At 41.3% G+C, this 13,720-nt stretch overlaps 1 protein-coding gene across 1 annotated transcript in view; it reads right to left on the minus strand.

Annotated features, from left to right (window-relative positions):
- Nucleotides 1-7,342: 7,342 nt before the first annotated feature.
- The window catches only part of CCDC6 (coiled-coil domain containing 6), a 342,291-nt gene continuing 335,913 nt past the window's right edge, over nt 7,343-13,720 (minus strand). Inside the window, exon 9 of the mRNA XM_078642647.1 lies at nt 7,343-12,282. Coding sequence (XP_078498773.1) covers nt 12,097-12,282 — 186 coding nt within the window. The 3' untranslated portion in view covers nt 7,343-12,096. The remainder of the gene's footprint in view (nt 12,283-13,720) is intronic.

Consider the following 13,720-nt stretch of genomic DNA (forward strand, 5'->3'; position numbering starts at 1 on the left):
GGAATCTATCACTAACGTGTCTCTTTCAGATACAGAAACGCACACACAGCAAGAAACACACGCAGAGATATGCACACAACAGAGAAATGCACAGACACAAACGCACACAGAGGCGTATACATAAAGAGAAACGCACACACAGAGACAGACACGCACACACAGAATGAAACACACAGACAGATAGGTAGGTAACTAAATGGGCTAAAGCATCCGCTACAGGGGCTTGTGCTTAACCTTACATTTACAGGTGTTTTTAACTGTATCCCCATCCCTTACTGACCTTGCTCCCACAGGTGCGGATATGTTGTCCCTCTGTGTTTAAATACAGTACAAGGCAATAAAATATAGTTAATTGCTGTGGTGTTTGTTTAAGCAATGTGTTTTGATAATGCACATTTTGCGAACTGCTTCAAAAGGTGTCTTTCAGTTGGGCAGTATCAGCAATACTCCAGATGAAACAAGTACTGACGCTTTAAAGCCATTGCCGCTTTTATAGCTTCAATGGGACAGATAGTGCCATATATTCTGGGGAGTAAGTATCGGGAGATGCGGAGCGTCTACCAGACTTCAGTGCAGGGAAAGGGGGCTGGCATTTCTAAGGAGCACAGCAATGTTATTGATAAGGCAAGCACTGCCAGCGGTTGAGCTCACAGCAGGTACATACACTGCAAATTCTCCATTGACAGCACTGGAGAAAGGGACCGGGAGACAGTAGAAGCCTGCAGGGGCAGAGAGCCTCCTCCCCTGCAGCTGGAACGTCCAGGGAGGACATCGGGCAGAGGGGAGTGAAGCAACAGGGTGTCAAGTGGCCCGTAAGGAATGCAAACCAAACCAGAACAAGGGAAACAAGGACTGGGCGAGAGGGTGAGGGGGGAATGCCAGCAGGAAGGGAGGGGATGGCAAATGGTGAGTATTTCGCGGCCGCTTTGATGTTCTCAGTGGCCACGTGGCTCACTAAGAACATCAAAGCGCCCGCGAAAATGCTCCCAAAGGCTGTAGGAGGACAAATGGTGTGCACGCCCCCGGCACACATGCACTGTGCCCGATCCGCCTGCAGACTTTGGGAGCATTTTTAAAAGCCCCTTACTATACTCTCGCAAAGCATCGCTTCCGCGATTGCTATAGCGAGACATAAAAAGCATCCTTATTTATTGCCTGGATTTAGCGACCCACCAAAAATCAGGTTGTGACCCACAGATTGGGAAACACTAGACTATGTTGTTGCTTCATCTATGATAATAATCTAAGCCACACAGGGTTCACATGACAGCTGATTTGCCTCTTAGTTCACAACTTTGTCAAGGTGTTTCCTAAGAGGGGCAGGAATGTTTCGGTTTACAAACTAGCAGTTTAAAAAGCACCGTAGTAATATAATCTGATGTACTAAGGTCAAACCCTTCACCATGTGACAGGAATATACATTTTTGAATTTCGAAGAGATTTTATCATTTTTACACCATGATTGTTACACGATTTACATGACATATGTTCTTATCTCTTGGCTCATGCATAGCCCCTTAGATGCGAGCCAGACCCTTGGCTCGGTTCTTCCTGATAATTTGTTGACTCACCCTCAAATTTAACAGGATGAACAGACATGTAATGGAGGGAGGGTACGAAAGGTTAGAAGGGTACAGGAAGCAGTGAAGTGCGAAGGAGAGCACAGAGAGCGCTCAGCAGGAATGAACAGGCTGGGAGAGCACAGGGAGTAATGTAGGGAAGGAAAGTACAGGTAGGAGAGCAGAGTGGGCACAGGAGCGATTGATCCTGGAGTAAAGGTAGGAGGAAGTGCAGAGATGGTGCTGAAGGAAGATGAGGGAGCTCATAAAGAAGCGCAGGGAGGGTGCAGAGGGCAGAGGCGGGAGCTTAGAAGTTAGTGCATGGAGCATGCAGAGGGAAGATGTGGGAGCATAGAAGGAAGTGCAGGGAGGATACAGAGGGAAAAAGCAGGAGCTTAGAAGGAAGTGGCGGGAGCTTAGAAGTAAGTGCAGGGAGGATACAGGGGGAAGAAGCCAGAGCTTAGAAGGAAGTGCAGGGATACAGAGGGAAGAAGCAGAAGCTTTGAAGGAAGTGGCCGGAGCTTAGAAGGAAGTGCAGGGAGGATACAGAGGAAAAAGGAAGTGGCAGGAGCTTAGAAGGAAGTGCATGGAGGGCGTAGAGGGAAGAGGCAGGAGCTTAGAAGGAAGTGTAGGGAGTATACAGAAGGAAGAGGCGGGAACTTAGAAGTAGTGCATGGAGGGCGTAGAGGGAAGAGGCGGGAGCTTAGAAGGAAGTGCAGAAGGGCATAAAGGGAAGAGATAGGAGCTTAGAAGAAAGTACTGGGAGGATACAGAGGCAAGAGCAGGGCAGTGCTATTGGTGTAGGAGAGTAGTGCACTGGGGGTACCGAACCGAAGTGATTACGCAAAAGCGTGTCGAAACACCCAGAAACTCAATGCCCCGCTCCACCCCTAATGTATGATATTCATAAGCGCCCTATAGTCTCCATAGGCCCCTGCGCACTTCACACGATTAAAAATCAATTTTTGCTTTAATTTCGAATTGCGGATTTTCAATTTCCAACTTGATTTCTTGAGTGGTACTGCTAAACCCAAGTTCTAGATCCCACTCCTAAACACTAATGTGAGAAAGTGGATTCATTTGGGTGGATGGCAGTGCATCACAAGTAATAACGACTCTTTTTGTTCGGTCCACTCAATGTTTCAGGACTTTAAACCAGAGCTCAACCCCTGGTAGCTATGGCAAAAAAGCAGACAAGCTTAACTTAAGAAAATGTATAAAGCATTTTAAGTGCCAAACCAGTTGAAAAGTCAAAAACACAACTCAATAAATATCTTGCTCCACTTTATAAAAGAGCATAATTTAATGAACAGAATAACAAAAAAGGACAAAACCTATAAGGGAAAGCGGAGACATGAATTTTTTAATTTACAAGTAGCTTGCAAAAGTGTTAAGAGCCAGCAGCGGTCATCTGGTTGTGCTCGACTGGGACCTAGGTGCTGACCACGATGGTGAGTGGGTTTGATACAGAAATCAGGTTTGTCCCATTGAGAAATTTACCTTTTGACTCAGTCCCTAAAATAGAAGTCAAAAACCCTGTGTGGCAAGGCTGCAACCTGTAGCAGAACAGGGCTCTATGAGGCATGTTACCTTCACTGCGACATCCTGCTGAAACAGATTTGCTGCAGCAGAAACGCTTCAAGTGGAAGGACTGAATTATTAGCCTTGGAGTCTGCTTCTTTGTCCTGTGTATAAGTGGGAAAAGGGCCAGCCTTTCAGGTCTCGTCACCGGTCTCAACAGCAAGTGCAGTCGTTCTGTCTTCCACAAGTCCAGTAGTGTTCTGATGAGGGTGCCCAGGGGTGCTACATTTACACCTGACATTATCCTGTTGGTGCAGGGTGACTCCTGATACATCCTCAAACATTCCTAGAGGTAAATCTACCCACTTTTGCAGCAGTTCCTTTGTGCCCTATTGTCAAAAACCACTCACTGCCCCCTTTTCTACCTAAACCAAGATGGCAGAAGCTTTCTTGCCCTGTGAAGAGCTCCTGTGCCCACCCTGGAGGTATGCCAAGACAACTGAGCAACCGCTTCTCTGCGGTCCTTTAAAACCAGTTAAAGGTGCACCGTATCTCCCACTGGGATTAGTATCTACTCTACTAGTTGGACAAAAGAGTCCTAGCCATGTGTTGGCTAGCATTGGTCTGTGACAGGAACACAACACCTTCCTGTGCCAAAGGCCTTTGTCTCTGCTCTCGGAACAAGATGACATCTTCAACCTTACCAGTGAATTGGGGTTATATCTGCAAAATAATGAATTTTGTAGAAGCTACCTAGTCAGAGAACATTTTAAAATTACATTTTGTATCCCCCATGCTTGTATAAGGGACAGCCAACTACTACAGTGAAAATATCTGTAAGGGTAATTTTCACTGTGAGGGCATGATTAACATTAAAGTTTTACCTTTGCCATAATTTTAAGTATCATACAATCTGCCTTATGGGCAGTAAGGTTTACTTTGACAGTTTTAAACAGTGTTTAGGCCTGTCAAAGAGGTGATATTGTCAATTCAAATTTGCAGTTTTTAAAATTGTACAGACCGGATACAGTAGTAGGCCTGTTGTCATGTTTGCACTGTCACTGTAGTGGGTGGCACAATGGGTGCTGCAGTCTACTTTTGACATTTAACTCGCATGTCATGGGACACTTTGTACAGTATGCTAGGGACATTTAAGTAAATTAAATATGCCAACTATGACGTTTTCGGAGTCATAGCACACGCACCAGGACAAGAGTCACAGTGTAGTTAAAAAGCAGAAAAGAAAAACAGTCCTATCAGTCCAAAAAATGTGAATGATAATACAAAAAGGTATTTCACTTTGCCAAATTTTTAGGGATATATACAGACTTCATGGTTGAGTAGTTGGTACTAAAGTGAATTTGCACGGTTTGTCTACCAGGCAGCATTCCAGACTAAACCACCCATGTTTCTATATCGGATCTTTCAAAACCCTCACGAGGAAGGTCCACTGGCTAATGTATTTCATAAATTCTCAGTATCAGAATGTAGCCAATTGTTAGGTCTTGACATTTTATAACAGACATTTCATTAGACTCGCCCCATTTCTCAACTGCTCCTCTTTCTTGGACCCTTAACTACAAAATCCCTCCCAGCAAAAGCATTCCCATCATCCCGCCTCAAAGGATGAATTGGGTACTTCGCTCTTCCAAGCAACAAAATCCCTTGAGGGAGGTCAATCTTTGATCTGAGGAGGGTGAACACATCATTTTGAACACTTTTAGGATGGAAACTCATCAGGGGAACATCTCACTGATTACACCAAGGAATTTCTAAACAGCTACAGACATGCACATTGCCTACTTTCATGTCTCTGTTCGGTCATCAGTTTAACGGCTTTTGAGCTTTATGGTGACCACTTTGAATCTCAGGGTTGTATCCGCTCTAGTGGTGTACATGAAGTGGGTTTGGCTCACAGTATTTTGGGTGGTTTAAAAGGATCATTTATCCAGCTTCACTTTACCATGGAAAGTGCAAGAAACAAAAGGTTTATCAAAACAAGATTAACTGTGGCTTTGGAATTTCATACCAAGACTATATCTCCAACATGGTTCTCAAAACTTGCAATTAAACTATCTCCGGCCTGCTCATGGAAGAGCATTGATGCTTTAACCTATATCAGAGTGGTTGGCCCTTGCTCTAAGTTCAGGCCTAAAAGTCATGCAGGTCTGCAAGGCTCTGCAGGATCATAGATCAAATCTTAACACCCCATAGGTTCACTCTAGCTAGCCGTTCATCCACTTTGGTACCGCAACTGGCAAAGGTGTCCTCAGATATGGAGAACTCTGGCATAACTATGAGCTCTTCTCCAAGAAGAAAATTGTCTCAGCTCACATGGTTTAGGATTCAAGGAGGCATGGCCACTTTTGTCGATTGGAGTCACCCCCACCTGACAGTGTGACATTGTCCAGATCAATAGACCTAATACTCACAAGCCTTCCAAAATTATTGCTTAGTATGAGAACCTATGCCTAGGTGAGGACCAACTACTTTCAGAACTACTGACAGCGAGCACCAATGCCTGCTCTAGGCAGTAACATTCCCAATAAATATGGCTTTAAAAAGAGGGTGGAGGGGGAGAATACTGGGAGAGGTCCTCCAACTGAAGTTTTTCTGAGGCTTTCCTTGCATTTACAGATCTTCTGGTAGGTTGTGCAGTTCTCATGAGGTCCAACAACATTGTAGCCAAAACGTATGTCAACAAAGAGGCACTGAGTCAGGGGCTCTCAAAGTATGGGCAGTTGTTTTTGCAAAAGGGCAGCATCTCAGGGCTGCTAATAGGAAACCAGTCAGGAAATCACTCTCAACCAGCGTCAATCTTCAGATTCTCCATTTTGGCTCTCCAGAGAAGTACTGATTCACAGACGAAAACCACTCCCTGGCAAATGTATGTTTTTGCAAGGTTGACATGGCAGTTAAAAATGCGATACCTTTTCATGGCTATTCATGCGGGTGGCACAATCTGTGCTGCAGGTCCACTAGTAGTATTTGATTTACAGCACCTGGCACACTCAGTGCACTTTAATAGGGGCTTACAAGTAAATCAAATCTGCTGATCAGGGAGAACCAATTGTAATCACGCCGGGAAACCCTTTGTGGGTATCTGTGCGCATTACAAATGCAAAAAATAAATAAATAAATAAATAAATAAATAATCACAATTTACACAGGGAGCACTTACACTTTGACAATAATCAGAAGTGGGAAAGTGTCCAAAGCATTTAAGCCAGCAAAAACTAAATCCAGCATAGCATAAAAAATACAGGAAGTAGAGGCAAAAAGTCAGTGGAAACCACCCCAAAAATGTCAAGTCAAACAGGCAGCAATTCTGGTAGCTTAAGAAAAGGTCAAGGTTCCACTCCGTCCCAAGTCAATCCATCACCTGAAAAAGGGGTCATGGGTTGAAGCTAAAGGGATTTCCCTACTTAGTATTTGATATCCAGTCACAAACCACAAGTTTGTGTCTCAAAACAATCTCCAGATTAAACGTGGGGGTTCAACCTTTGAGGGTATGGCTAGCGGCCGATTTTCTGCAATTTGTTTTGTAAACATTACATGCACCTTATTCATAGATACATTCTTAGCTCTTCACAATGTCCTCAGACGTGGGCTGTGATGGTAAATGAGGACCAAACGTTTATGCTATCAGAGAATATAGGTAAACATATTTGCGCAAAGTTCTACACTGCACCATTGCAGTCCTGATTTCTGTACACTTATCTGGAAGATGTGATGCAATCTTTATATGCTGTTTTCTTGTTTATTTCAGGCCTTCAAATACAGGGATAAACCGATTATATCCCTCAGTGGGGTAGATAAGGAGAAACAGCAGTTGTGAAATAAATTTCACTACAAGGGTAATAAAGTGCTACTGTGAGTGGCTCATCCATGTATACAAGGGCTGGGAGACGAAGTGTAAAACTCATTGTAGTCAGGAATTATAGTTAAGTAATTTAGCATCAACATTTATTTGATCTGGGCCTATTTATGTTGTACTTTATAAGAATAAGCAGCTGCAATAAGTATCAAAAGTTAAACAAAATTCAAAGGGCGCGATTAGAATGACCTGAAAAACCAGTTCTCCACTTTGTTTAGCAACCAAAGAGCTTATGACATTCTGAGAAAAATTAATAATGCAAAGATTTTCCAGGATTGGAGGTTTTAATATGTTGTCATGGTTAGTTAATTTGATTTCATGGAATCACGTAGGCAGCTCAACTAATCTAGCACTAAGAATCTTTTAATGCATAAAGAGCCAGTACGCCATCAAAAGATGCTTTTATTAGCAGTTCGACTTTTGCGTTTTAAAGTCAATTACTTTTACTTCTATTTCAAAGAACCAAATGTAGGCTACCTCCCAAACCCAAGTACACCCATTGATGTATAAAGAACCTCAAACGCCTCATCAAATGTTCATTTTCAAATATAAAGTTGTCCTATTATCTATTTTGCAGTATAAGCCTTTTGTATACGTCTGTAAAAGCTCAAACACTATTCGAAAACTTCCCAACCATTTAACAGGCTGCCGCTTAAGCTGGAAACGGACAAAGGTTAGGTAGAAAGGGTCTGTTTAAACAAAGCCAACACGTACACACATTTTCTGCACTTCCTTTTCCAAACGAAGCACAGCATAGGTTATGCATTATTTTAATGCTTGCATATGTTCTTAACCGAATTCTTATTCATTATTACTCCAACTTTTGCCTGGCAGATGTTCGTATCCCCACATACAATAACAAAGTTTGTGAAAATATAGGTAATGAATATGGTGTAAAAAAACACGAGGACCCTATTTTGGAGACAATACATATTTAAAGGGATGCTTTGAAATTGATTCTCTACAGATTCAACACTTGACATGCTCATATAAATGTAATAACCTTCTTGGAAAACCCAAAATGTTCGTTTTAAACTTACAATATCTTCTGCTTACCCACATCAACAGAAGGGTATCTCAAACGCAAACAATGGCAGATTTCCAGGCCCAAAAGCCTTGGAATTTTACTTTTTAGAAGACAGCTCAGTCACTTGTGAAATAATAACGAGCTGCTATTCGTATGTTGTACGAATTTGTGTGATCAACAACATGCCAAGCATGTGGCTTCGAAAAGGCATTCAGTTTAGTTCCTTAACAGAGAGGTGTCCGTTTGAGTTTTACAAAGTAGTAACCAGTGGGTGAGTATTTTTAAATGAAAATTAGAAGCGTAATACTTTGTTTCGATGTAGCATGTGCTTTGTCATAAGGACAACTTTTCTCTATCGAGCTCCGTTTTACTCCTTTCAAAGAAAACCAAAGAGATGTGATTGCGATCAATTCTAAATGAAAAGAAGCTTCCTGTAACTGTGGCTTGGAGTTTCACTCTTTTGAACTCGAAATTGTAAGCACTGAAATTCCAAAGACTTATCTGGAATGTTGGTCCCAACCACTAGATGGGAGAGCATGTAAATGCATCAGATTCCCTTTATGGGAAAACAATTTAGAACCCAGAGTCTTATGGAGGAGCATGACGCTTATCAGAGTTAAAAACCCACAACAGATAAGGAATACAAACTAGCAAATAACAAGCTAACACTAACGTGAGGGTGTGCAGTAGCACTGTATGAACCCATCTATGACCTGGACAATGCCCCCAATACTGGTCAGTCAATCCCATGACAGAAGATATATGTAAGCTAAACAAAGTGAAGGAAGACAGATGCAGAGGTCCATTAAAACTTAAGAGGAACGATTTCAACCATAAACCCTAAACCGTAAACAACTAAATGTGAAAAAACTTTTTATAGAGAACAGTAACAAGAAAACAAGTCAAAGCAGTGGCAACAATTTAAGTAATTAGACTTGCAGTTAAATGTTTGTTTTGTACTTGAGGCCTTAACACTATGGGATAAGGTTACTCCATTAATTCAAAATTATTTGCATGCTTTGAGGGAGCAACTGATCCATCAATTGACAATTCAGCAGAAATATGAGGAATTCGCAGTTATCATGCAATGCCAGCTAATAAACAAGTTTGGAATGTATTAGACTGCCGACATTAGCACTCCTGTTCATTAAAAAATGGCAAAAGGCTATGGAGAGGAAAACTTTACAATTTAAATAAAGAGAGAAAAGAACATCAAACAAATCACAGCAGCAGCATGGAGACAAGATAAAACAAGCATGTGTAGAGGGAATAGGTCTGGCTTTAAGGGAACATGCATGGTAATAGCTGGGCAACAATGGGCCTACAACAAAATCCCACAATGAATCAATATCTCGGGCTACAACAATAAGGAAGCTTAGAAAAAGGCCACAGGCTGCATGAACACGATTACAGTGCATTCTGAAATTAGATTATGAAAAGAAGTCATAGGATACATTTTGAGTAAAGAAATTAAGACATACAGAAAAAATATCGCATAGTGGATACTTTTGACAAAGGCCAGCATTATCTTTGGATCTTAAAGAAAGCCTATATGAAAGGACACACTGGCTCATGTCGCATCTGCCGTCTAATAAAAGGCCCACTTAATGGGTCCATGAACTAAACCGGACGGGAACACAATAAGACAATGTAATCATCCTCAAAATGCATTGGTTTTGAGGAATTGACCATCCAAACAATGAGAAGCCATGGAACACATAAAAGCCATTGCCCAAGTGTGTGTGGAGGTGAGGGGGGAGAGTTAGTGATGCAAAGCCCATGCTCTCAGAACTACTTCTCATTGTCCATAAATTAGGATTTAATAACATGAGGTAAAGATATAGATAAAGCTGTCTTTAGACATTCCTAGAGTTTGTAAAAGCTGCAGTAGAGAAGTTAAAAATGTCCAGATGAGACCCACCTAGTGGGCAATACTTGCAAGGCACTAAAGAGATGGAGCGCCAAGTTAGTGGCACACGCAGGCTTTAGCACCGGCTCCCGAAGGCGTGGGTATACGAATGCGTAGCTCCCTTTCCTTCATTGTTCAATCCACATGGGCGGATGACCTAGGGCGCTACATTGGTGTCATGGGACAGTGGGAGGGGCGCACGGTCACCTGTTTGTCTGTCTATGTCCCACCGGGACTGCAATCTCGCACATTCAAAGACCTGCTCTATGTTAGTAGATCTGTAGCACAGAATCTTTTCTAATGTGACTGGCTTTCAAGGATTCCTAATGAGTTGGGAAAGAAGTGCACAGAGTGCCACTTTCAAACATTTTTACTATGAAGATACCGCCCCTAAAAAAAACATTTAAGAGAATGCGAGCCACAATGGCATGACTTTTATTCCTTGGCTCTTGATTTGTACAGTCTAATAAAAACATGTGCATTGGGTTGAGCCATTTGTTTATCACACACAGACCTCATTCTTTTACCAACAGTGACAAACATTAGATAAGAACAACAAACGTCCACATACTTTTTTTCTCGACATTGATATTTTGGTCTAAATAGGTTTCCTGTAATGTGCTACAGAAATAAGAAGGCAGCATTGATCAATTTCTAGTTCTCTGGCTGGCAACTGGTCAACAATATTTTGCAAAATGTGAATTATGTGCTGCTTTGTCTTGGCATTCCTCCAAAGAAACAAGACATTCCATTGTGCATTGTATTTGTATTTTATATCTTAGGATTTTAGTTGTATTATTGGCATCATCCACTTTATGCAAAAGTAATTGAAATCCAGCTCATAGTTTTCAGAACTTGGTACAGTGAAGGAGCTGGGCAACAGAGTGCTACTTCTGCTAAAGTTAGAGAAAGGTACGAGACAGATGAGGGCAGTTTTCTCGTGTATGTGGCCTAAATGAGAACTTACGTTAGCATGTCTGATACAGAAACAGTAACAGCAGTACTGTGGGGAGGGCAAACAAATTTCCTGCCACTGCAAGATGAAACAGAACAATTTATTTGTGCTAAATTAAACAAAATAATGTATTTCGAAATTTTCTTTTCTTACATTGTACCGGCATTTGCAGCTCAAAGCTTTTATTAGTGCTAGGCTATCTTAATTTCTTAGGACCTTTGTTCTGTTTCTAACAAGCATCACAATATTTTAGCTACTCGTCCAGATTTCTAAAAACTTTATCTCAAATATTAATTTTGTCTGTTTTTATAAACTTTTAAAATATTTGTTCACAATTCCGTTCCTAAAAGAGGATAAATGTGACTGCAAATGCAATACATCAACAATAGTACTACCCAGAGTAGCAGAATTTCAAAAGCACCATTTCCATTCAATTCTGGAGAAGCGTGGAAAGGAACACTTTCCCGTCAGCTTTGTCAAAAAATTGCAGTATAGACAGGGCAACATTACTTACTACTAAAACAAATATTAGGATCAGTATAGTGTGCATTACATTCCACATATTTCGACTATTTGAAAGGTCATTGGACAAGTCAGACAGAACTGGTGCTTCATGTGAGATCCGTCCTAAGAAAATCCCTGGATATGTCACGTGTACTTAATACTGAACCTGCAATAAAATATTTGCATGGAGATACAGTAAAGTTGCATGCATCTCAGGCACTGATTAATGTGTCTGTGTAAAAACATTTTTGCACTGAAGCTTACATCTCCATTTTATTCAAAAGTGGTGAGGGTTTTTTGTTAATGTGATAAACAGCAATAAGAAACTTATAATACATCCTTGTCATGCCTCTAATTTTTAGCAAACTGCACTGAAACAAATCTTTAAAAGGCCTCCCTTTAATTTTAGAAACCTATAAGCCAAGAAATTAAGCACTGTAGCCATGTAACAAGGCATCCAATATCGTACTGACGAAGAGTAAAGTAGGAAGCGTTCCAGCCAGAGAATGAATACATGAATATCCAGTAAACACTGACAGAAAATTAGGTTGGTAAAAGTGTTGTAGACCAAACAACACCTGCTCCATTTCAGACAAACATTTACAACACAATTAACAGTGAAGCCTATATAACTTCAGTGCAAATAAGTCAAATCCCAATATGCCAGGTTAAGCCTTTGGCTTTTAGTAAACTGCTCCATATTAAGAGTCCACCTCTGGATGCAGAGGCTGCCGAGCACATGCACTATGGCTGAGAGGAGGGGCGCGATGAATGCTGAGAAGAGGCAGAGTGAGAGGCTGGAGAGGAGACTGCAGGCTGCACAGGTGGTGGTGGGGGTGGAGGCTGTACTGGGGTCTGCGTGTTTGGCGATGGTGGCGGGGTGGGACGCTTGAATTTGTCCGGACTGTTGCTTCTTCGTGGTGAAGGTCTCTGCAAAAACAGAAAATGCTGGATTAAGTTTTGAAACCAATTCTAAAACGATCAACACTTGTGGATGAAATTAGTAATAAAGTTAAAAACTATTTATAAAATGTTGTTTGAGGGGTTTAAATGGATCTTAACACCCAGATTTATTCAGGATAATTCACATTCAAATGCTTAAAACTAGAAAGATGGGACGAATCGCAGTAATGTTGAAACCAAGTTTACTCTTATATCAATGAGAAATAAACCACAAATATATCATTTAAGTTTGTGTAAGTCAACGGATATTAACCTCTGTCAAACAATGGTATCCAGAAGCCTGTAGCTTCAATTTTGCACCTATGACTAAAGCAGCAATTTGTCTGCTTAGCCCCCAGCAACACAAATCGTTGGCTTTCAAGTCTGAGGTGAGTACTTCGCGATTTAAAAACTTGAAAAAACAATCCTAGTAGGGTGCATAAACAGCAGCATCACACTTTCTACACTCAAGATGGTATTGACATAGCTACAAAGATGCAAAATACCCCAAACATCGACTGACCACGGTGTATGGTCAACCCATATAAAGTAGAGAATACTTCCACATAGAAATACATTTAAAAAAGTTGACAATTTAAAAAAAATATTGTAAATGCTGCCAATTTCTGGAACGTTCGCAGTATTCAATGTTCTGCTACTTATAGTGCACGTTCTCGAAGAACCCCAGAATATTGGTGTGGGTGTGTTTATTACGATTTCCTTAGTGAGCAGTTGTGCAACATAGGTTAAAGAAACTCTGTAAAAGTGTTGACTTGTTTTATTGAGAAAGCCAATATATTGTGTAGTAAGCGGTGGTACGATAATCTGCTCCTGAACCTTCGGGTGATTTTGGTGCTATATAAAACTGATCCTAAAATAAAATTATGAAATGCAGGTTTCAATGTGGATGCGATCTGGGGTGTGTACCGGATCTATGCAACAGTAGATTACTGGGGGTAAATTGTGACTATGGGAGGTAAACAGGCAATATACAAGAAATGCAGGCAGGGACACTGCAGCAAAAACGAGCAAGCCAATAGTAAAAGCATACAATGGCATAACCCCACATCCCCCAACTGTGTAATATGTTTTAGCCCTGTTGTACACCAGCATGGTTACTTTTCAGCATGGTGAAAAGTTAGTGACTTATTGAAGAGTGGAGTGTCAGATTGGAGTGGCATAGAGTGGAGTACACTGTTGTAGAGTGGAAGGTGTAGAATGTTGTAGAGTGATGTGGCATAGAGTAGGGTGCTTTCAAGTGGAGTAATGTGTCAGTGCGGAGTGGAATAGAGCGTCACAAATTGAAGTAGTGTCTTCTGCTACTAAATCGTATAACATGTCTCACACAACCATGACATGATCTAGACTCACTATTGCCTAGTATCGAATGGAATTCTGATGCGTCTATTTTTGTACTTTAGTGCCA

This window comes from Lissotriton helveticus, chromosome 5_1 (genome assembly GCF_964261635.1).
Source record: "Lissotriton helveticus chromosome 5_1, aLisHel1.1, whole genome shotgun sequence".
NCBI lineage: Eukaryota > Metazoa > Chordata > Amphibia > Caudata > Salamandridae > Lissotriton > Lissotriton helveticus.